Here is a 22,988-nt window from a genome sequence, read left to right as displayed (position 1 = left end):
TAACGGCAAGATTAAAGAATCATGGGGAGAAATCCATGAGTTCCATGCTTTGCTTTCTCCTCCTCTGGAATTCTGCTGCTCTCCTTGATACTGAATCTGAACTCCTTATTAGGTGTACTTGGTCCTGGCTGGATTTCTTGTTGATCTTCTGGGGCAGGGGCCTGTTGTAGTGATTCTTAAGTGTCTTTGCCCCAGGCGGAATTGCACTGCCCTTCCCAGGGGCTGGGCTAAGTAATCCGCTCAGGTTTGCTTTCAGGAGCTTTTCTTCCCTGAATGCTTTCCATAAAGTTCTGGAGAACGGGAATGAAAATGGCAGCCTCCCAGTCTCCCGCCAGAGGAGCTGAGAGCTCGGGGCCCCACTCCTCAGTGCGTCCTCAGAGAATAGCACCCAATTACTCCCGTCTTCCTGGCCTCTGGTTGCGCTCTGAGCTCATCGAGCCTGCGGCCGGTTCAAGGTAACCCTGAGCTGAGAGCTCACTCCTTGGCTCTGTCTCTGTAACCAGCTTCCCCGTTCTAATACCTGCAAGCTCTGCAATACTCAGACACCCCCGATCCTTCTGTGACCCTGCAGGACCTGAGGCCACGCTAACCCTGCATGGTCTTCACCCGGTTTAGCCTCTGGAGTGATGTCCCTCAGCAGAACAGACTTTTAAGAGTCCTGATTTTGTGTTCCGTTGCTCTGCTGCTTTCCGGGAGCCAGCCCCTTCCCCCACGGTCTATCTTCCCGTTGCTTTGGATTCACTTCTCCGCCAGTCCTACCTTTGAGAAAGTGGTTGATTTTCTGTTTCTAGAATTGCTGTTCTTCTTCTCTTCGATCTCCCGTTGGATTTGTACGTGTTTGCAATCTTTAGATAAGCTATCTAGCTGAACTCCTGCTACCTGATGTAGTCTCAGCCTGCTACTTCTCTGCCATTTGACTCCTCCTGCTCTAACCTTTATTAATTCCCTGGCCGTCTTTAGTCTTCATTTGATGTTCCTTTTCTATGTACTTGGGGGGTAAGTTTATGTTGTTTATTTGAGACTTTTCTTGCTTCTTGAGGTAGGCCTGGATTGCAATCTAGTTCCCTCGCAGAATCATCTCTGCTGCATCCTAAAGGTTTTGGACTGTCATGTTTTCATTTTCATTTGCTTCCGTGTATTTCATTTATTCTTTAACTTCCTGGTTAACCCTTTCATTCTTTAGTAGGATGTTCTTCAACTTTCATGAATTTATCATATTTCCACAATTTTCCTTAATAATTTATCAATTGATGTATGTTATTGAATTGTTAATCCATTAATGAGGTGTTAAAAGTCCCTGCTATTATTGGATTATTATCAATTCGTTCCTTCATGTTTGTTATTGTTTTATATATTTGTGTGTTCCCATATTTGGTGCATACATGTTTAGAATTGTTATATCTTCTTTTTGGAGTGTTTCCTTTATGGTTATACAGTGCATTTCTTTGTCTTGTTTTAGTCTTTGTTTTAAAGTCTAGTTTGTCCAATATAAGTATTTATACTCTTTCTTCTGACATCCATTTGTAATGGATGTAAATATTGTAAATATTTGTAAATATGTTTTTAAATATTTACAAATATTTACAATATTTATAAATATTACTCCATCCCCTCACTTTAAACCTATAGTTGTTTTTAGGTTTAATATCAGTCTCTTGTAGGCAGCATACAGATGGGTCTTGATTTTTACCCATTCTGATATCTTATGTTTTTTGACTGGAGCATTTAGTCCATTTACATTCAGTGTAATTGTTGATAAGTATATAGTACCATTTTATCACTTTGTTGTTGTTGTTGTTTCTGGAGATTTTTACTCTTTTATTTCTTGTCTTTTTCACTTAAGTCTCTCCTTTGCACTCATGGAATCCCCTTTAATATTTCTTGCAAGGGTGTTTCAGTGGTCATGAACTCCTTTAGTTTTTATTTGCCTGGGATAGTCTTTATCTCCTATTCTGTATGATACCTTGCTGGAGAGAGTATTCTCCACTGTAGATATTTCCCATTCAGGACATTGAATATATCATGTCAATCCCTTTTGGCTTGTCAAATTTTTGTTGAGATGGGTCCTGTCTTAAGTTAAGGACTTCTTTGGTCTAGGTGACTTCAATATTTTTTTCTTATGACTACATTTTGCAAATTCAATTACAATGTGCCTTTGTATTGGGCTGATTTTGTTGATTATTGTTATTACTATTATTATATTTTTTTAAAGATTTTTATTTATTTATTTGACAGACAGAGATCACAAGTAGGTAGAGAGGCAGGCAGAGAGAGAGAGAGAGAGGGGAAGCAAGCTCCCTGCTGAGCGGAGAGCCCAATGTGGGGCTCAATCCCAGGACCCTGGGATCATGACCTAAACTGAAGGCAGAGGCTTAACCCACTGAGCCACCCAGGCGCCCCTATTACTATTATTTTAAAAGAGAGAGAGAGGCCGAGAAAATTCCAAGCAGGCCTCATACCCAGTGTGTGAGCCTGATATGGGTTTCCATCTCACAATCCTGAGATCATGGCCTGAGTCAAAATTAAGAGGCAAATGCTCAACTAACAGAGCCACCCAGCACCTCCCACTCCTGATTTTGTTGATTTTGATGTGAGTTCTCAGTATCTCCTGGATATGGATGTCCATTTCCTTTCCCAGATTAGGGATATTCTCAGCTATGATTTCCTCAAATAAATTCTCTGCCCCCTTTTTTCTCTCTTCTTCTTCTGGGACTCCTATAATAAGAATGTTATCACATTTGATGGAGTCACTGATTTCCCTAAGTCTATTCTTGTGTTATATAATTCTTCTTTCTTTTGTTTAGCTTCATTGTTCTCTATTATTTTGTCTTGTATGTCACTAATTCATTCTTTTGCTTCTTCTAGTCTACTGTTCATTGCTTCAAGCCTGTTTCCTCTCCTGTTTTTTTTTTTTTTTTGCATTCTTCATCTCTGATTCATTCTTTTTTAGCTCTTTTATCTGTGTAGTAAGTGTCTCAATGATGTCTTCCATGCTCTTCTCAAGCCCAATAAGTTTCCTTGTGATTGTTGTATTAAATACCCCATTAGGGATGTTAGTTATATCTTTTTCCCTTAGATCTCTGGCTGCGTCCTTATCTTGTTCTTTCAATTGACATAAACGTCTCTATCTTGGCATTATGTTCAAGTCTCTGCTTTTTTCTGGGTGTCAGAAAGGCCAGTTATGTTTCCTACTCCTGATAGGAAAGAAGAAGTCATGTGATGTCCAATGCCTGGCACTTCAGGGAGTGTCTCCATTGGGTGCTGCATGCACTCTGGTGTTGTTGTGTTTTGGTTGCCCTAGCTTTCAGGGCAGTTTTCTGTAGAGAGTCTCCTTGCCTGCAGTGGCCAGTGTTTGGTCCCTCGTCTATGTATGGTAGGTTTTAAGGGGGTATGCTCTGGTCTGCTTTTGAAAAGACACCCAAGACAATTTCCCTGAATAATTCTCTGGTTGGAAGACACTGTTGGCAGGAGTTTGGGTTGGTCTTCTGAGGGAGGGGTCTGACACACTGGGACAGAGGCAAACCTGACTGAGAAGTGCAGTCCTGTTGAATGGCATGGGGGGTGGGGCTTGGTGTAAGCAAGGTAGACAGCCAGGATCAGCAATCTGCTGCTTCCTGCAGGTTCCTTTGTGCTTATATTGAGAGACAGAGAAAGAAAATGGCATACATCAGCTTCTTTGTTCCCCAAAAGGTGTCTCCATGAATTATGCCTGTCAAGGTGTGCTCTGAGAAAAGCAAACCATCTCTCCTCTGTTTGCCCCAGGCATTTGCCAGATGGCTGTGTCCATGTTGTCTGTCCCTAGGTTGTTTGCCTGCCTTCTCTCCAGGATCAGTGCAGTGTCCTTCAGGCTTTATCTCAGCCAAACCTGCTGACCTTTAAAACTCCAGGCTTTAAGGCCTGTTGGTTGAAAGAACTCATGAAATTCAGCCCGTCTTATTTTCCAAACCAATGTCTTCAGGAAAACCTCCCTGTGCATTCTCCTGTGTCTTCCTCTCTCTTTCACCCTTCTCTGCAACCAGGGATTCCCCTTCTCCACAGCACCTGTGATCTGTTTCTCCCTATACCACATATCTACTCTTTCTTCCTACCTGTTGCCTCTTCTTTCTCTTTACTTGTGGAGTTTGTTCTGTCAGTCTTCAGGTAAATTTATGTGTTATTAAGGATGATTTGATAGTTACCTAGTTGTGTTTATGGTGTGAGATGAGCCCAGGGTCCTCCTGCTCAACTGCCATCTTCCATCTCCTGATTTCCTTTGTCTTTAAGGTGGAGATAATAATGTCTGATTTACTTATCTAGAGATCTTTTTGAGAGAATTGAAAGAAGCAAAATTAGTTAAGGAAACTAATTTGAAAAATGAGAAAAATCTGCAAAAGTGTTAAAATTCCTTTAGAGGGTGCTTGGGTGGCTAAGCCTTCGGCTTAGGTCATGATCTGGGAGTTCCAGGATCCAGTCCCACACTGGGCTTCCAGTTCCATGGGGAGTCCCCTTCTCCCTCTGACCTTCTCCCCTCTCATGCTCTCTCTCTTCAAATAAATAAATAAAATCTTTTAAAAAGGTCCTTTAGATATGAAAGTGGTGGTTAGATATATAAAGTCCTAATTAATTCAGTTTCCTAAGGGGAAGGGAGTGAACCAAATGGGATTACAGAGCATTTTTGCAGTGTATTATGTATCCACTGTTTACAAACTATATACAAGTTATCTATAGAGTAGCGTTCTTTTGTTCAAGGGCATCTAGCATACCCTACATCTGGGAGTCTGATTATTTCCAGGAAATGTGTACATTTGATTCACCCATACTGACCCAACTATGGCTCAATGTCCCTTATCTAATGCCTACTGTGTTCCCAATTCTGTACTAGGGGCCCTTCAGGGAGATAGAAGAATTTCAAATTCTCAAATATACCTCCTTCCCTTGATGACATTGTATTTTAGCTATGGGGACAAGATGTGCTATTCCTATTTTACATAGCAAAAATTTGGATTTGTGGTGTGTAAGTACACATGTTCCTGTGGAAACATTTGAACAACTTATTAAAATCTGTATTATAATAAAGGAATCAGGATGTTTGGTTATAATAGGCAATACACATACATGCAGAAATAGCATATGCTAATAATAGTAAAGTGTGAAAGTGCTTTGAGGGAGATTTCTTTGATAGAGGGTGGTCAAGAAAGTTTTCACTAAAGAAGCAAGTTGTGTAAGATTATGAAAAGGAGGGAGAGGCCATTCTAAACTGAGCACAGTGATTGTCAGAATGGCAATTATTTCATATTGGAGGGAATCCAGTATTGGACAAGAATTATTATATTCTTTCCACTTCATAAGTATATCAAAGACTTTAAGTAATCTCAAAGCTAGAAAAACGTAGAGCCAGGATTTGAATCCAAATAATCTGTTTGCAAGTTTGGTATTCTTTCCACAAGACCACTTTTCCTCTACTTCAGGTGCAAGGTCTCATAGCAGTCTCCAAAGGCTGCCCATTTCTTTTCCTACTCACTAGTTCATGATCTCTTTTAATCTTTATCTTTAGTTTTGTTTTCCATTCTGTTGTAGCTCAATAGACTAGAAAGCGGAAAAGACCCATTGTATACATAGAAAACGGAGATTCTAAAGTAGACTGTTGTAGTCTTAGTTGCTGGCATGTCTTGAGGAACTAGTCATTTCCCCAAGATACAAATAGTTGTTTTTTTTTTTTTTTTTTACAAGAGAGAACATCTTAAAACCTCTTTACATGCCATGTCCCATTACCAATATTTTCTATGAAACAGCTAGACAATATGAACACAAATTGTCTCTGTCAGCTATTATTGATCTGAGGAGAAAGTAGAACATAGGTGACATTCTTACTGACTTATTTGGATCCAACAGCACATATCCCTCTAGTTGCTCTGTTCTTTATGGTAGGACTTGACCTCCTTTCTCTCTTCATTACAACTTCTAGAGTCAGCATAGGCCTGTTCTGAGTGATCAAATCATTTCTCTTTCTGTGGTAAAGCATTCTGGTATCTTTTTTTTTTTTTTAAAGATTTTGTTTATTTATTTGACAGAGAGAGATCACAAGTAGGGAGAGGCAGGCAGAGAGAGGAGGAAGCAGGCTCCCTGCTGAGCAGAGAGCCAGATGCGGGACTCGATCCCAGGACCCTGGGATCATGACCGGAGCCAAAGGCAGAGGCTTTAACACACTAAGCCACCTAGGCACCCCCTGGTATCTTTTAATCAGGTACTCATTCCTTTCAATTGAGACTTAATTCTTACTTTGTGCCTGAAATACACCAAAGGACATTATTCTTGGAGGCCAAGCCAACACTAACATGACTCAGGTGAACTCAGTAGGGTAGCCAGTAGAGTTCCCATTCCCATTTGTGAGCACAGATTTATTTGTTGACTGTTCCTATCACTTTGAGCAAATGAAAATTTGAGTCAGAATTTAATAAAAGCCAAGGTTGAGATAAAGGCCAAACTGAAAGATAAATAAAATTAAGGATTGTAAAACACAATATTATAATTGATTACCCATTAAGCTTTTTATAGAGTAGCAGACTGAGAGATATCATGGAAAATGGGGCTCTTTATGTAGAGGTGTTCCCTGTCAAATATGGATGTTACAAGGATCCAGTTGAAAGGTTGGTTTATTAGAATTTTCCCCTTCTCTAATCACTTCAAATAGTTAGCTGGATGAAAAATGTTCTCAGAAAATTTCTTCAACATCCCAAAGTATCAAGTCCTTGTTGATAATTCATCACTCTTGCTCTTTGGCCCCCTTTATGTACATCCTATCTTAGCTTGTTGAAAATTCACTAATCTTTGGAGATTTCTCTTTTGAAAGCATTTGAAGTAATCCTTTAATCTTCCTCTGCCTTTCATTCTGATAATCTATGCCACTCTGATTATCTGCATTGCTGCCTACTTTTCATTCATAAAAACCCTGATCAAACTGTAAGTACAGTTGGCCCTTGAACAACATGGGTTTGAACTGCACAGGTCTGTGTGTGTGTGTGTATGTGTGTGTGTGTGTGTGTGTATAGGACTATAAATGTGTTTTCCTTATGCTTTTCTTAATAAGCTTTTCTCTAGATTACTTCATTGTAAGAATACGGTACATAATACATGTAACTTACAAAATATGTGTTAATTGACTGTTTATTTTATCAGTAAGGCTTTTAGTCAACAATAGGCTATTAGTAAAGTTTTTGGGGAGTCAAAAAGTTTTGACTGCATGGGGAGGGGGCTGGTACCCCTAACCCCTGTGTTGTTCGAGGGTCAACTGTATTTCAGGATGTTTTCTTAGAAAAGAGAAATGAGACATGGCAGGGGCCATGCACATAATGGGTGTACAAAGAATGCCAAAAGAATGTGAGGAGTCACCCCAAGTAAAAATAACTGAGAAAAGACCCACTACTTCTACCTTGGCAGAGTTTTGAATAATCAACATTTTTTAAAACATAACCAGCAGTAGACAATCCTGATGAAAAATTGTATTAATTTATTCACCTATCAGAAGGCACAGGTTGTGAAATTACTCTTCCACGGAAACAAAAGTACTGTGATTTGATATCTTCCCAGCTCTTTCACATGTTACCTTAATCCTAACAATTTTGTCGGGTGTAATTATTTCTGTTTTACAAAAGAAACAGAAGCTAAGAGTTAAACTGCTTTCTCAAAATTGTCTAGTGGGGAATAGAAGACAGGAAGCATAAAGCAGGTTTACAATAAATGTAATATAGATACAGTGCTTCTTTCCCTGAACCATGGCTGCCTTTCCAGAATTGGTAAAGCAGGAAAGAAGCAGCTAGGAGAGTGAGAAATAACCCTGTGGGGATACAGAATATGGCAAATAGTATGTAAGGAAGGATCTCTTTCAGAAGGTGAAATTTTAAGATATCAAGGGAAGCAGTATATCTGACTGCTGAAAGATGGGATAGAAATTACAGACTACACAAATTATATTTGCTGTTTTTTTACTGAGCTATCAGAGCTTTGTAAATCAGAATTTGAAGGCCAGTGGTTTTTAAGGGATGAGGTGTCTGGCACTGACTTTTTTAATTTAAATTTTTTTAATTTAAATTCAATTAATAACATATAATGTATTATTGGTTTCAGGGGTACAGGTCTATGACTCATCGGTTTTATAGAATACCCAGTGCTCATCACAACACATACCCTCCCCAATGTCCATCAGCCCTCTTCTCCTCCCACAACCCCCAGTTTGTTTCCTATGATTAAGAGTTTATGGTTTTTTTTCCCTCTCTGGTTTCATCTTGTTTCATTTTTTTCCCTTTCTTCCCCTATGATCCTCTGCCTTGTTTTTTCAATTCCACATATCAGTGAGATCACATGATAATTCTTTCTCTGATTGATTTATTTCATTTAATTAATTAATTCATAATACCCTCTAGTTTCATCTACGTCATTGCAAATGGCAACATCTTTTTTTTTTTTTTTTGATGGCTGTGTAGCATTACATTGTATATACTACATTTTTATTCATTCATCTGTTGATGGACATTTGGGCTCTTTCTACAGTTTGGCTATTGTGGATATTGCTGCTATTAACATTGAGGTGCAGGGGCCCCTTCAAATCACATTTGTGTCTTTGGGGTAAGTACCCAGTAGTGCAATTGCTGGATAATAGGATAGCTCTATTGTTTTTTTTAAAGATTTTATTTATTTATTTGACAGACAGAGATTACAAGTAGGCAGAGAGGCAGGCAGAGAGAGAGAAGGAGGAAGCAGGCTCCCTGCTGAGCAGAGAGCCCGATGCGGGACTTGATCCCAGGACCCTGAGATCATGACCTGAACACTGATTCATTCTTCTTGCCTCATCTAGTCTGCTATATAGTTCACCTAATGTATTTTTAATTTCATGTTCTTCATCTCTGATTGGTTCTTTTATGTCTTTTTTTTTAAATATATTTCATAAGGGTCTCACTGATGTCTTCCACTGTTCTCAAGTCCAGTGAGTACCTTTATAATCATAGTACTTTATAAACATAGTACTAACTTTATATGTTTCTTTTTTAAGATTTATTTATTTATTTGACAGACAGAGATGACAAGTAGGCAGAGAGGCAGGCGGAGAGAGAGGAGAAAGGAGGAAGCAGGCTCCTCACTGAGCAGAGAGCCCGATGCGGGGCTCGATCCCAGGACCCTGGGATCATGACCTGAGCCGAAGGCAGAGGCTTTAACCCACTGAGCCACCCAGGCGCCCCTGGGTAGCTCTATTTTTAATGTCTTAAGGAATCTCTATGCTGTTTCCAGAGAGGCTATAACAGTTTGCAATAGGTTAATAGGGTAATAGGGTAGCTCTATTTTTAATGTCTTAAGGAATCTCTATGCTGTTTCCAGAGTGGCTATAACAGTGTAGAAGGGCTCCCCTTTCTCTGCATCTTCGCCAACTTCTGTTGTTTCCTGACTTCTTAATTTTAGTCATTCTGACTTGTGTGAGGTGGTATAGCACTGACTTTTAAGGACAGATCTGCAGGGCTAAGGATGGTGTCCTCATGCCCTTAAGTGGAGAAGCAAGGACCCTCAGTTCTATTCTTAGCTGCTGGGAAATGTCAGTTTAAGCCTTCCAATTTTTGACAGTATCCCACCCCAATTAGTGCCTCTAAATAGTGTGTCTGTATTAATTCTTACTCTTAATTCTCCCCATCTATCCAGAGGAAGACAAATACTTGGTCTGAGTGTCACATCTCCCATGCCTCTCTTAAAGCAATTATGTAATATACATCAAGAGCTATAAAGACTTCATATTCTTTCACTTAATAATTTATAGGAATCTTTCTGAAAGAAATTACCAGATTCAGGTGAAGATTTATGTATAAAAATGCTCATGAAGTCATTATTTATAATAGCAAAACACTGAAAACAGACTAAATACCAAACAACAGGAAGTTATGGCATATTCAAACATTATACATCTATATCACCATAATTTAGTTTCAAAGATTAAATGGGAAAATACAAAACTGTAAAAGCAGCATACAATATGCAATCTAATTAAAAAACTTTTTAAAAAATACACTATAAATACACATAAAAATTTTATGTTGCAATAGTTAAAACACTAAAATGGTTGTAGATGGTGGGTAAACTTTTATTTTCTTCTTCATACTTCTTATATTTTCTAGTGGAAGCCAATATTTTTATAATAAGGAAAAAATTATCTTAATGGCCATACTTTTTATCCATCAGACCATAATACAGATCCTATTAAAGTAAAAGCTTACTTCCAGTTGTAGAATTTAAACATATTGAGTCTAACCTACTTTTTGAAAGTATTTGAGTATAGTTGACACACAATGTTACATTAGTTTCAGGTGTACAACATACTGGTTCAACTTTATTATATGTTATGCTATGTTTACCACAAATGTATTTACCATCTGTCACCATACAATGCTATTACAATATTATTGACTATATTCCCTATATTGTGACTTTTATTCTAGTGACTTGTTCATTCCATAACTGGAAGCCTGTATCTCCCACTCTCCTTCATCCATTTTGCCCACTCCCCAAACCCCTTCCTTCTGTCAACCATCAGTTTGTTCTCTGTACTTATAGGTCTGATTGTTTTTATTTACTCATTTAAAAAAATTCTATGTGTGAGTGAAATATTAACCTAATTTTTGTATTTTTTACACGAGGGAAAAATAACAGCCTAATTTTGAAATAAGTCTAAATTTTATTAATTTTTGAAAATATTTTACTTGTCGGAGAGAGACAGAGCACAAGCAGGGGGAGAGGCAGGCAGAGGGAGAAGCAGGCTCCCTCCTGAGCAAGGAGCCTGATGAGGGACTCCATCCCAGGACCCTGGGATGAGGACTTGAGTCAAAGGTAGATGCTTAAATGGCTGGGCCACCCAGGCATCCCCTAAATTTTCTTTTTGATCAGTATCATCTTGGTTCAACGTATTGTGGAAAAAGAGAAACATCAGCAGTCCTATGTAAATAACAAAACATAGAATAGGTTTTACAGATTCCTACCTAGAATTCTTATGGTAGTGTTACCTTGGGCAGTACTACCTTTGGGAGATACTGAGGTAGGTGCTGCTTTGGGTGTTTGATCAAATCTTTTTTGAAAAGCTATAAAGCAAAGATTAGTTCTAAAATAATGTTTTTGTCCTCCCTGCTTCTGGCTGTATTCCACTAGGTGGTCTTTGATGTCACTATTCTATTTGGAAGCCTGACCAGTTTCATCAACACTACCCATTTATCACACACAGACCTTCAAAGGCATAACAATTTGAAGTACAATGTTATAGAATCACCTCATGGAAACTCAAAATGTCAGAATTAAATGAGGTTTTAGAGATAATCTAGCTCAGGAATTATGAGATCAGTAGGTGATTTGTTAAGAAAACAGTTCCCCTCCACCCAAAAAACACCACCAAAAGCCCAAAACACTCACTCCATCCCCCACCTCCCCACACCAATATATTTTTAAAAAAGAGTATATGTAGCTACCATGGTTGGTATTAGCTGTTACTCAGCTCTAGCTAATTGTTCACATACGAAATTTCTCAAAAGCAGCCAGAAATCTAGATTTCTATGAAGTCTCTCAATTTTATGTGCTGACAAACTAATTCAAAACGTGTGAAAAATAATTCTCTAAGTCAAGACATGTCTGTTGGAGGAATGGATATATCTTAGTTTGTAACCCTGATTTAACTCAACCTCCTACCTGGGGACGACATATAAAACCAAGCTGAGTGTACTGATTTTTGCTAGAAGTTGGGTTGGCGGGCTCTGGGAGTAGAGGAGGAACATTAGAAATCACCACTGCGTCCCGCCCCCCTTTCCTTAACCCTTGACTCTCCTGCCAAAAGGATGTATGCCCAGGTCTCTACAGGTAACCCGATACCTATGCAGGAAACAGATAAAAGACCTCCAACTCCCTCCCAGTGCAACTTCCCGCACTCTGCTTTCCAGAGTCCCGGAACCTTGCCGGAGGGTGCCCACCTCCTCCCAGCGCAACTTTCCTGGCTCCCCTTCTCCTGAGCCCTGAAACTTCGCCAGGTGTCCTGTTTATCTCACCTATAAAACCTTACAGAAGTCACTCATACAGAAGAGGGATTACAATTCAGATTTATGGTAACTACAACTGGAAAATTCTAGCATCCCCCAGAGAGTTTCCCACATTTAGGTAGATAAATATCCTATACTGTGTTAAATATTATTTAATGACAGATATAAAGGCATGGGGCTTCAGCCCTCAATATTAGAAAATATAATGTAAAAGTATTTCCCACATAGCACACCCAAATAGTTATCAATAAAAAAGTATAGATTTTTGCTCATCCATATAGTTATCAATAAAAAGTACAGAATTTTGCTCATCCATAAAGTTTCCTCAAAAAATAATTTTAAAACAAAACATGAAACTTCCTGTAGGTTTAAGTCTGTGATCTCTGCTTTAACAGTTCAAAATTTAAAGTCTTTAAAAAATACTCAGTATAATAGAAGATGGGAAACATTAAGTTTTTCTTTTTTTCTTTTTAAAGATTTTATTTATTTATTTGATATAAAGAGGTCACAAGTAGGCAGAGGGGCAGGCGGGGGCGCTGAGTAGAGAGCCTGATAAGGGGCTTGATCCCAGGACCCTGAGACCATGACCCAAGCCAAAGGCAGAGGCTTAACCCACTGAGCCACCCAGGTGCCCCTAAGTTTTTCTTGTTATTTTATATTTTCCTTCCTGCTTTGCTGAATTTGCAAAAGTTTGGCACAAGTTTTAAAAAATCTAATATTATATGCTCATTAGCTTGAGTAGTAAATCAAGATGTTAACACCTGAATTTTTTTTATAACAAACTGTTGACAAGAGAGTCAAAACTTTTGCCAAGTAGCTTCACATCATAACATTTCTTTCACTTAAAAAATATGCTTATTGAGGGTTTTGGAGGGGAGAGGGGTAAGGGGTTGGGTGAGCCTGGAGGTGGGTATTATGGAGGGCATGTATTGCATGGAGCACTGGGTGTGGTGCATAAACAATGAATTTTGGAGCACTGAAAAGAAATAAAATTAAAGAAAATTATGGTTATTAAGGTGTAACATCACTTTTAATTTTGTAGTTCACAGGTAGGCATGCAAAGTAGTTTAGAAACAAATTCCTACTTAGGCAAATACTAAACAATGGGCACAACAAAGGCCCCTAAAGCTAAAACACAGAATGAATTACAGGATCAGACATAATACTAGCAAATGCACGAATAAGAGGCAATATGCAAAATACAATTTTTAAAAAGAAGCCTTAGGTGACTACCTTAGAATGATGAAAACAGAAGTGAAGGAAGAAAGGAAGATGCACCAAAGAATACAGAATTCATTAACATAGTTTTGCACTTTATTGTAATTTTGCATCCTGAGATAATAAAATTTTATATCCGACAAGTGAACAACAGAAGCAGCAGTGAAAGTTTCAGAGAGGCAGGTTCCTTCATTTTGGCACAGCTGTATATAGGATGAGTTCTTTCAGGGGAGTCACTCTCAAACACGGGAGAAAAATAAATTCATTCCACAGGCTATGTAACAATACAAGATCACGAATGTTCTTGGTTTGAATGGACATATCCACTTTTATTCTTTTCTGGTAAACTTGTCCCAGTAGGAATCCTCTGCCAAAAAGTAGAAATCCTAGGCTTTTCAAATAGATGTTTTGATCAATGCCCATTTTCCAGCTACCAGCATTTCCTGTTTTTGCAGCTGAGATTCATTATTTGTATGTGGTTAGTCATGGAAGGCAAACTAGCTTGCTGATTATACAATTTCAAACACTTGTAATCTGTTCAAAGTTCAAGCATTAAAATAATTTTACACTATTTGCTTACTAGAAAAATGGAAAATTAAGAAAACTAAGCCAAGATAAAAGCAACAAAATAAACAGGAATAAAAGGGACATTTGAGAAATTATTGCCTAAGCTCATAATGAGTTTATACACAGAACTACTTTGAGACTCAGAAGCTGATATTTACTCCAATGCTAGAACATATAAAACTTTCCACATTTGCAATCCTATGTGTGTATATATAATTTACAAATACACACTCAAATAAATTAACTCAGTTATCCTGAAACAGAAGAGAACAGAAAGCAAATTCTAACTTGAAGTTATATAGGCCAATCTAATACACACACACACATCTAGCATTTTGTTATTTAGGGACCTGGGTAAGTAACTTGGGGAGAGGGTCAAATAATCAATAATCTTAGCCCCTTTGTAAAAGTGGTTTTCAGCATTTTCACCATAAGCATCCCTTTATTATTCCCTCCCCATGTTTTGAAGAATTTTATTTACTAAACTGCATGTAATAATAGGCTTTTTCATTCTTTTATTAATCAAAAGCAGAACTGTCATTTGCAGCTTCTGATCAATGTGTGATAACCAGTGTTGTTAGGCAGGATTGAAAAAATATAAGTAAAATGCATGGAAAATCAATGTCTTAATTGGCTTATGTGGCAGAAATATGGGTAAATGTATGCTTTCCAGTATATTTTTTGAAATATTAAGAAAAAGCTTCAAGGATGCCCTCTGCTATCTTTATTCTGTCCCAAGTTGGGAACCACTGAAGTTTGCATCCACCTGCTTTTCCTCCCTAAGTCAAGTATTAACATAACACAATTACTCATGTTAACATATAGGAGATTAATAACAAAATTTACTACTGACAAAATAGATTAACTGCAACACTCATTCTGTAGAGTTTAACTGAGAAAGAAAACATAACAACATAGATTTAAAGGAATCTATTTAGAAATTACAAAATTATGATATCCAGTATATCTTTCAGTGAACTTCAAAAGCACACTAATATATGAAAAAAAATCCTCAATTCCCCTGTGAGGTAGGCCCAGATTATTGTCCCCACTTCCACAATGAGGACATGAGGTACAGAGGAATTAAGCAGCAGAACGAAGAATTAAACCAGAAGTGATTTGGGTTTGAGTTCCATACCACTTTTCTTTCCATCTAGTATCAATTTGTTCCAATAGATCTTTTTGAGGATATGGAACCTAGTAAGACACTGAAGCAGATATTTGATAGGATATGAACAATTTTCACATCAATGTCAAAGTGGTCCTCCCATATCTCCATTGTTGTCACAGTTATAATTCTTGCCTCGATACCAAATGCATAGTCAGATTCCACATATGCAAAACCCATAGATCTTAGCTTTTCATTCCTAGGGAAACTGCATTTCTTTTTATTACCATAGAGGGGCTGAGGTCTAGCAGGTATCAGGTTCTTTAGTCTGTGTGACATAAACACACAGCAGTTAGTCAGTTGGCAAATCAAACATTTACTGTGTGCAAGGCACTGTGAGAATTTCCACCAAGGGTAGTAGATCTGAGAAAAATCATTCTGGGACTCTGTAGAGTAAGAATTTCCTAAGGATTCCTAGAATCACAGAGTATTAGTTTTTCTCTAATTTTCTGTCAGCTCTAGGTTCAACCCAATGATTTTACAGATGAAGAGACTGAAATGTAATTTATGTGACTTGGCCAAAGCCCATAATATTAGGTCATTTCCTCATTATAGTAAGAAGCTGACAAAGTCCACAGAAAATGGAATATATTTTCAGGTTGCCATCGTGAAAATGAAAAGGCTGGCTCAGAATCAAGAGAGAAATTTGGGGCAAGATAAGGATATACATATCCTTTTTTAGTATCCTATGTTACATGAACAAGTAGTATTAATAAAATCTATTCCTTTTCTGTGGAAAATTTCCTAATAGTTCACCATTTAAAGGAATCCAAACAATCAGACAATTGCAGACAATTGCTGCAAAATGAATTTTTTAAAGCAGAATTTTATAGGCATAAGGGGATTTAACTTCAGTGAATTTGGGCATGTTATAATCAAATTAGCAAATATATTCCCACATGTGAAACTGCTCCAGTTAAACAAGTGTATATAATTTCTATATTCTCCTAAGCCAACACAGTTAATTCTGATGAAATGTTATCTGGGGCTTTATGTTCGAGTAGTGAGGTTTGATTTTAAGTGGTGGCTTATGTGTAAACAAAATTAAAATGCTAATAATTTTTGAAACTCTTAATACATTTGGAAAAATTCTATTTGTTCTAAGCCTTACAAATGTTATGAGCATGGAACTTCATTCAAATTATGAAAAAATAAGAATAAATTTCATTAAAAATTGTAGAGTGCTAAATGTTAACACAGATAAACTGATCACACATTAGTGCTTATAGATCATAATATAAATAGTATGTACATTAAATACTTAAGTGGATTTTGGTAGGGCTTCAATCAAAGACCACTGTTCTTCCAGAACCATGTAAATTATATATTCACTAGCATTAGAATTATACCAGTTTTTTAAGTGATTGATAGCCCTGTTCTGTAATGCTTTATCATTAACATATATGATTGGGGGAAAACTAGGAAACAGGCTTTGAATAATAAATATGAAATAAGAAATATGAGAAATAAGAAAAATAAGAAATATGCTAATGAAATATTCTTATACTTGAAAAGGATAGTTTTAAATCTAATGATCTGTCAATTCATCCATTTTGTTTCCATCAACATAAAATGTTATCTTTGTTCAAAAAAGACAAGGCACTTCTCCATCTTCTTCTAATGTTTGACTACAATGATCTAGTTCTTAAATTAATATCATGGGTAGGAGGGAACAAAAAAAGAGTCGAAAAAGGTTAGGCCTTAATTTCATTTTATACATAATTTATGTTTTTAAAGGGGGAACTGGGGATGGAGATATGTAATGAAAAGTTAGAGAAGGAACAGTTTTAACTTGTGACTTTAAAGCTTTGTGAGATTTAGATACTTTGGCAAATACATGTTATTTTCTCTGGAACCTACCACAGCAGTATTCATAAAAGAATATCATGTAAAAAAGAAATTCACGATTACTTTCTTCAACCAAAAACAGCTTTCATAAACATATTCTAAGAACTTGATAGAAATAACCAAGTATGTTTCACCCTAAGGATAAAAGAAAAAGAGGTCAGTGGGGGAGGGATTATGACCACACAGTGTGCTTTGTCATTTCATCATTCACTGCTGCCAATTTCACTGAAAAGAAAACACCCTCCTCCAAAGCACTCCAAAATACCCAACTGGTAATTAGCCCCTTACGCAGGAAAATAGTTTGAAAAAGCATTCATATAAGAAAGAAAAAAGAAAGTTTATATTATCTGAGTAGTTCAAGAAAATAAGATGAATCAACCAGCATAATGAACAATAAAACAATAAATTTAAAAGCAATTAAGAGTAGGTTTTTAAATTAAGTTTACAAATGCTGGCAAATGATTTTAATGACAAATACTACTGTAACTTAAGTTATATTCTGTCACCGTCAGATGCACTTTATTTCTGTCTCAATATTTGTTTCATGGAAACAATTCACCACTTCTTGCTGTTCTTTGAGCAAAACCAAGTGTAATTTATACATGGCAGAAAAAGTTATGATAACCAAATTCTAAATATACAGAAAAATGAGATTTTAAGGATTGACACTTAAAATTATTCTATCATTGCTAATTAGAAATTTTGTATTATTCTGGAAATCAATCTTGGTATTAAACAGTCACAGTTTGAAGCATAAACCTGATGATATTAGCTGGAGCATAAACCACAGATAGAATTTTTCCCTGACCTTAGCTATAAAACAAGACATTTGGTATGCATTTTCAGAGGTTTCCACCTTGTCTATAAAAATACATATTTAATTTTGCAGCAGACAGACAAATGTTATTTTCAGGCACACATATTAAAAGTTAGAGATTCCGGGTAGCTTGGTGGTATAGGGGTAATGAGACTCTACAGAGGGAGTTGGAAAAGTGTGCAAACAATTATTGTCATATTTTTATCAATTATGAATCAGCCACTATATATTCTTTAGGTACAGCTTTTCAATTAGCTCTCTCTCTTTCCCAAAGCAGAGTATCAGAAGTTCAAAAAGGGATTAGTGTGGCTTACATGAGGATCTAGACACTTCCCAAGAATGTGAAATCTTAAAACGCTCCTTAAAGATCGTAATTGTGTGTATTTTCAAGTGAGGGAAAGGATACATAAAAGGCAATATATAAGGACAGTGAAGCTGTGAAATGTGTTGGATGTCAAATGAATTTTTTAGGGAGTGGGAGTGGAGGACAAAATGGGAATTACTGAATTAAATGGAAAAACTAAGGTTCTTGGTTTCAGGTACAATGCAGAATATCTCAGACAATGATTTCAATTTTAATCCACTCATTACTTGGGCAATCCTGCCCTACACCTGAAATTTTTAACAAACTCATTATGGCTCTGCCATAAAACAGCATGTTAACAGTCTACACATTCAAGAGGATGCTTGCGAACTTCATTCATATTTAAATCTATGTAGATTTGTTGGCAATACAGTAAGTAATATTACGTTCTGTAAACCATGGCATATCACATTTTATGTTATGCAAAGAGACAATATTTACAAGTCTTTTAAGAGTTTAAATATTTTATCCACTAACATAAGTGATAATTTAGCAAAGTGCAGGACAAAACCAGTGCTATTAATTGCATGTCCTTTAAAAGCAAGTAAGAGTAAAACCATTTCTAAAAGCTACCAAAAGCTTATTTACTTATGTCCAGTAAGGGATTACAGAGCATTAAGTAGCCTAGAAAAATGATGCATATTTAGAAACAGTGAGTATGAAAATTATAAGGCAGCATGCTCGGAACAAATTTTTGTTTTTGTTTTTTAAACACCGGCACTGATGATTTATCTTTAGTGGCAACTATATATATACATATACGTCTCTGTATGTGTATTTATTTAAAAATATAGAGTGCAAAACACAAGCTTCATTAACAAAAAAAAAGATGTGCAAATTTTCTTCTTAAACCAACACAAATAAAAGAGTAAGGAGAATATTCTAAAGAATAAGAAGAAGAAAAAATAAGGAATAAGATGAACACAGCAAAGGAGACCATCTTCATTCCAAAATCATCTACAAGGCACTAAGGGTAGGAAATGACAAGTAACACAGAAGTGACTGAATAAAATTCCTCAGTCAGGTCGGAATATGGGATATTTTGGTAAGAATTCTATTAGTATTACCTGTAAAATAAAAACAAACAGAATATATTGACAAAATAATTTTCATTTGCTAGAACATATATAACCCAGAAAGTCTATAATCACTTTCCACAGGATGTACTTTTGATCCTCTAATATAAAGTAAGCAAAATATATAAAACAGTTATAAAAAGAATTTACTATAACTTATCATTAGATTGGCAATTAAATCAAATTGGTAAACATAACTACTTATTGTAGCTAACAGTTTCTATGACCTAATTCATGTAATTATTTGTTTAGGTGCAGAAAAGCAAACCGTCTTACATTATTATCTCCATCTATCTATACTTCCTTTGGCCCACCTTTTTTTTTTTTTTGACAAAGTAGAAGGGATTAAAATTGTGTTTTACAGATTATAAAAAATACCTTTATCTATATTACATCTATATATTTTTCAGTTAAAGTAGCTGATATTGGTTATTACCATCTTTTACAAGTTGTTTGGAAAATATAATGAAACATCCAAATGGATTAAAACATTTTAATTAAAGACTGGAAATATAATAATAAAAACCAAAAATATTTATACACTATATAAATTTATATGCTAACTTATATTTAGATATATGCTCTCTATATATGTTATTTACAAATCTAATGTGTAAATTTATAATACTTTATATAAGGTTTTATCTATAGTGCATTTTAGATTTGTGGTCATTTGCACATTTTTCCCCCTAGCTATTCAAAATGGAGAAAAATGGCACAATAATCCTTATTTATGATATGGAAATGGAATGTTTACATAATATATATATATGTATATATATATGTCAGCAATGTGAAGTTTAGGTGAGTTTCATATTCTTTTGAATGTTTTATGATGAAGTTATCACATTGGTTATAGGTAAATTTGTGTTTTGTGATTAAGATTGCATAGCTTATAAAAAAAATAAGAGCCTATCATTTCTTTATCAAAAATTAAGTGCTAGCTAAGACTGTTAGGGTACGGAGTTGACCACCCCTCAATTAGACAGAGAACACTCTCGATAATGCAAGTCACACAGCGAGGTTTATTTCCAGCTAGCTGGGAAAAGCCAGGAACATGAATCCAGAAGTCAATTCCTATTTTATGCAAGTTTTGTCAAGATCACATTTAGAAATATTTTGTTCAACAGCAGTTGTGCTCATTATCAAACGTGATATTCTGCACCTATGTGAAGAGAAGATTATGGTTGGGCAATGTTTTCATTGCAGCATACTAGCTGACATTTTTCTCAGATCTAAGTAATTACTAGCTTTCAAGATATTTTATGTTGGCTACAAATATAAGGAAGATGGAAGGAAACCTCTATGCTCCAATGGACAGAAGTTTAGGCTGAGGAGAAAAAAAATGTAGAAAGAACTGACAAGTGATAAGCTCAGTAAAATGTAACATTTAGAATGGAATCCAAAAAAAGTTACTAAAAACAACTGCATACTTACATACTCCATCATATTGCTAGTTTCGCATTTCCTTTTAGTCAACTTCCAGTGCAAAGCAAGCTAAGAAAGTACAGTTAAGAATTTCGATATCAATTTATATTAATTATTACCTATAACATTTGAATAAATCACCGAGAACCATCCAGGAAAAAGCATAAAACACATAAAACAGCATTTAAAATAACTTGTAAAGAATATATATTAAAATTGAATATTCTCTAATCCATTCTTTTGTGGCCTGAAAAATTCTCATCTTATCAATTTGATAATGCAAATATGTAAGTTTATTTGCTTAAACTTTCTTACCTTGTGATATAATCTGTTATTTTCCCATTCTAATAACTTCTGAATTGATCTTCTGGTCTAAGAGGAAGAATCAAGACTCTGTTACAAGATGAACTGAAGAACTTTGTAAACTATGTGTATATTTTTCTGCTTGTTTGTAAAATCCAATTATCTTCTCTTCTTGTTTTTGCATTAGAAATCAGAAAAAAGGCAATGTAACTGACAGAAACTGCCAAAAGAGGAGTAATATTTTGAGCAATTATTATACTGTTATTGTAAGATCGTTTTCTCTCCCTCTTCACACACCCATGCGTATATATGGGGTTTTAATATCTACTTTTAAAAATAAAATATGTACAAACTGTTCTGTGTTGTGAGTCCATTTACTGGACTACTATGAAATCAATACTGATACAGCTAGTAGTCCACTTAGATGGACCTAATCTTGACTTTCACATATCTTTTCATAGAGTTATTTTTTCAATATACATGCAATATACCAAGTTAACCCTGAGTCCTCACAGAAAGTCTTCCTATAAGAGCTCCTAGCACAAATGCCTGGCATATGGTAGTCACTCCAGATCTACAAGTTGAAAAAAGCAAGCCAACATATATCAGAATTTCCACTGACAAGAACATGTTAAAAACAGCTAGTCAGAAAATTTTATTTAGAGGAAAAACTAAATGAGAAGCAGCACTGTCCTAAACAAGGGGACAGAGACTGAATTTCTCTATTGGAGTGCACATATGTTGTAGGGAGGAAGAAGTTTGCAAAACCTTCAAAAAAATTAAGTTAAAGTCTATTAGGCATTTTCAACTCTTATTTGGAAGAGTTTTATTAGGTTTCTGATAAAGAAGTCATGGTTAAAATTTAATACTACTCCTCAAAATTGAATGATTTACAAATCCGTATCTGAAATGGTTTCTAAAGCACCAACTTAGATACTATTCCATTTGTGGAACTATGTCAGTTAACAATCAATGGCAATTATATTCAGTTCATTCACTAGGTCAGAATGACAACAATGCCAGCTGGAGTGCACCATGGGGTTACTGTACTTGATAGAATCTCTAAACAAAATCAGATGGGTACAAAGAGACTGAATTAGTAATTATAAATCTTTTCCCAAAGAAAAAGTCAGGCCCAGATGGTTTCAACAATGAGTTCTACCAAAGAGTTAAAGAAGAAATAATAACATGACAATAAACACAAACTCAACAAAATACTAGCAAACTGAATCTAACAACATATGAAAAAGATTTTATCAACCAAGTGGAATTTATCTGAGGAACACAAAAATAAACTGCTGCAATACATTATATTAATAGAATAAAGGAAAAAAAACGACATGGTCATCTTAACAGATTTAAAAAAGGCTTTGAACAAAATCCAATATCCATTCATTATAAAAATCCTTAAAAATTAGGAATAAATATGAACTTCTTTAACCTGATAAAGGGCATCTATGAAAAAAAACTACAGCTACTATACTTAATGAAGAGAGGCTGTTTTCCTCTTAAGATCAGGAAAAAGACAAGAATGTCTCCTCCCCCTACTTTTATTCAACTGTATGAGAAAATTTATTCAAGTGTACTAGAAAGAATAGGGAGGGCAATTAGACAAAAATAAGAATTAAAAGGCATCCAGATTGGAAATGAAAAAGTGAAACTGTCTTCATTTGCAGACATGGCCTTGCACAGAGAAAACACTAAGGAATCTGAAACCATGCTCCATAGGGTTAATGAAGTTAAAACTGTCACTAGCAAGACCCTCACTGACTATCCCTTCTTCACAAGAATGCTAAACCTTAACCTTTTAGAGGCAAACAGGAAGAGCTCAGGCAGGCTTAGACCAGTTTGAGCTTGACTACGGACTCACACCCGTGGAGATGGACCATGGAGTGTCCACAGTAGCTTCAATCTCATAATATCTGCTCAAGGAGGAATACAAACCTCATCAACATAACATACAATGTGTTACAGGCATATTTCCTATATATGTGTATATGACATTATACCTCTACATGCAATGACAAATCCCTCCCCCCTTTTCTGAATATCCATCCTGTCCCTAAATAAAAGAAATCCATTTACCCCTACTCAGAAGTCATGGCTTTGGAAGTTATTCCCCATGATTTTCTTATTTGTTGAAGTAAAGTTTTGTGTGACAACTCCA

At 35.9% G+C, this 22,988-nt stretch overlaps 1 protein-coding gene across 5 annotated transcripts in view; it reads right to left on the bottom strand.

Moving 5' to 3' along the window:
• Positions 1-13,324: 13,324 nt before the first annotated feature.
• CHIC1 (cysteine rich hydrophobic domain 1) overlaps positions 13,325-22,988 on the bottom strand; it is a 65,243-nt gene continuing 55,579 nt past the window's right edge. For 2 of the 5 annotated variants that reach the window (XM_045087330.1, XM_045087332.1), the window contains 2 exons: positions 20,834-20,890; positions 13,325-20,587 (listed from right to left, as the gene is read on the bottom strand). In XM_045087330.1, coding sequence (XP_044943265.1) covers positions 20,363-20,587; positions 20,834-20,890 — 282 coding nt within the window. In that variant the 3' untranslated portion in view covers positions 13,325-20,362. The remainder of the gene's footprint in view (positions 20,588-20,833; positions 20,891-22,988) is intronic. The other 3 variants (XM_013049842.2, XM_045087331.1, XM_045087334.1) reach the window with 3 other exon arrangements.

The sequence above is a fragment of the Mustela putorius genome, unplaced genomic scaffold (assembly GCF_011764305.1).
Source record: "Mustela putorius furo isolate JIRA1106 unplaced genomic scaffold, ASM1176430v1.1 tig00001114_pilon_pilon_pilon, whole genome shotgun sequence".
In the NCBI taxonomy this organism is placed as follows: Eukaryota; Metazoa; Chordata; class Mammalia; order Carnivora; family Mustelidae; genus Mustela; species Mustela putorius.
Note: the sequence above shows the minus strand (reverse complement) of the source record. Positions and strands in the feature narration are given on the sequence as shown.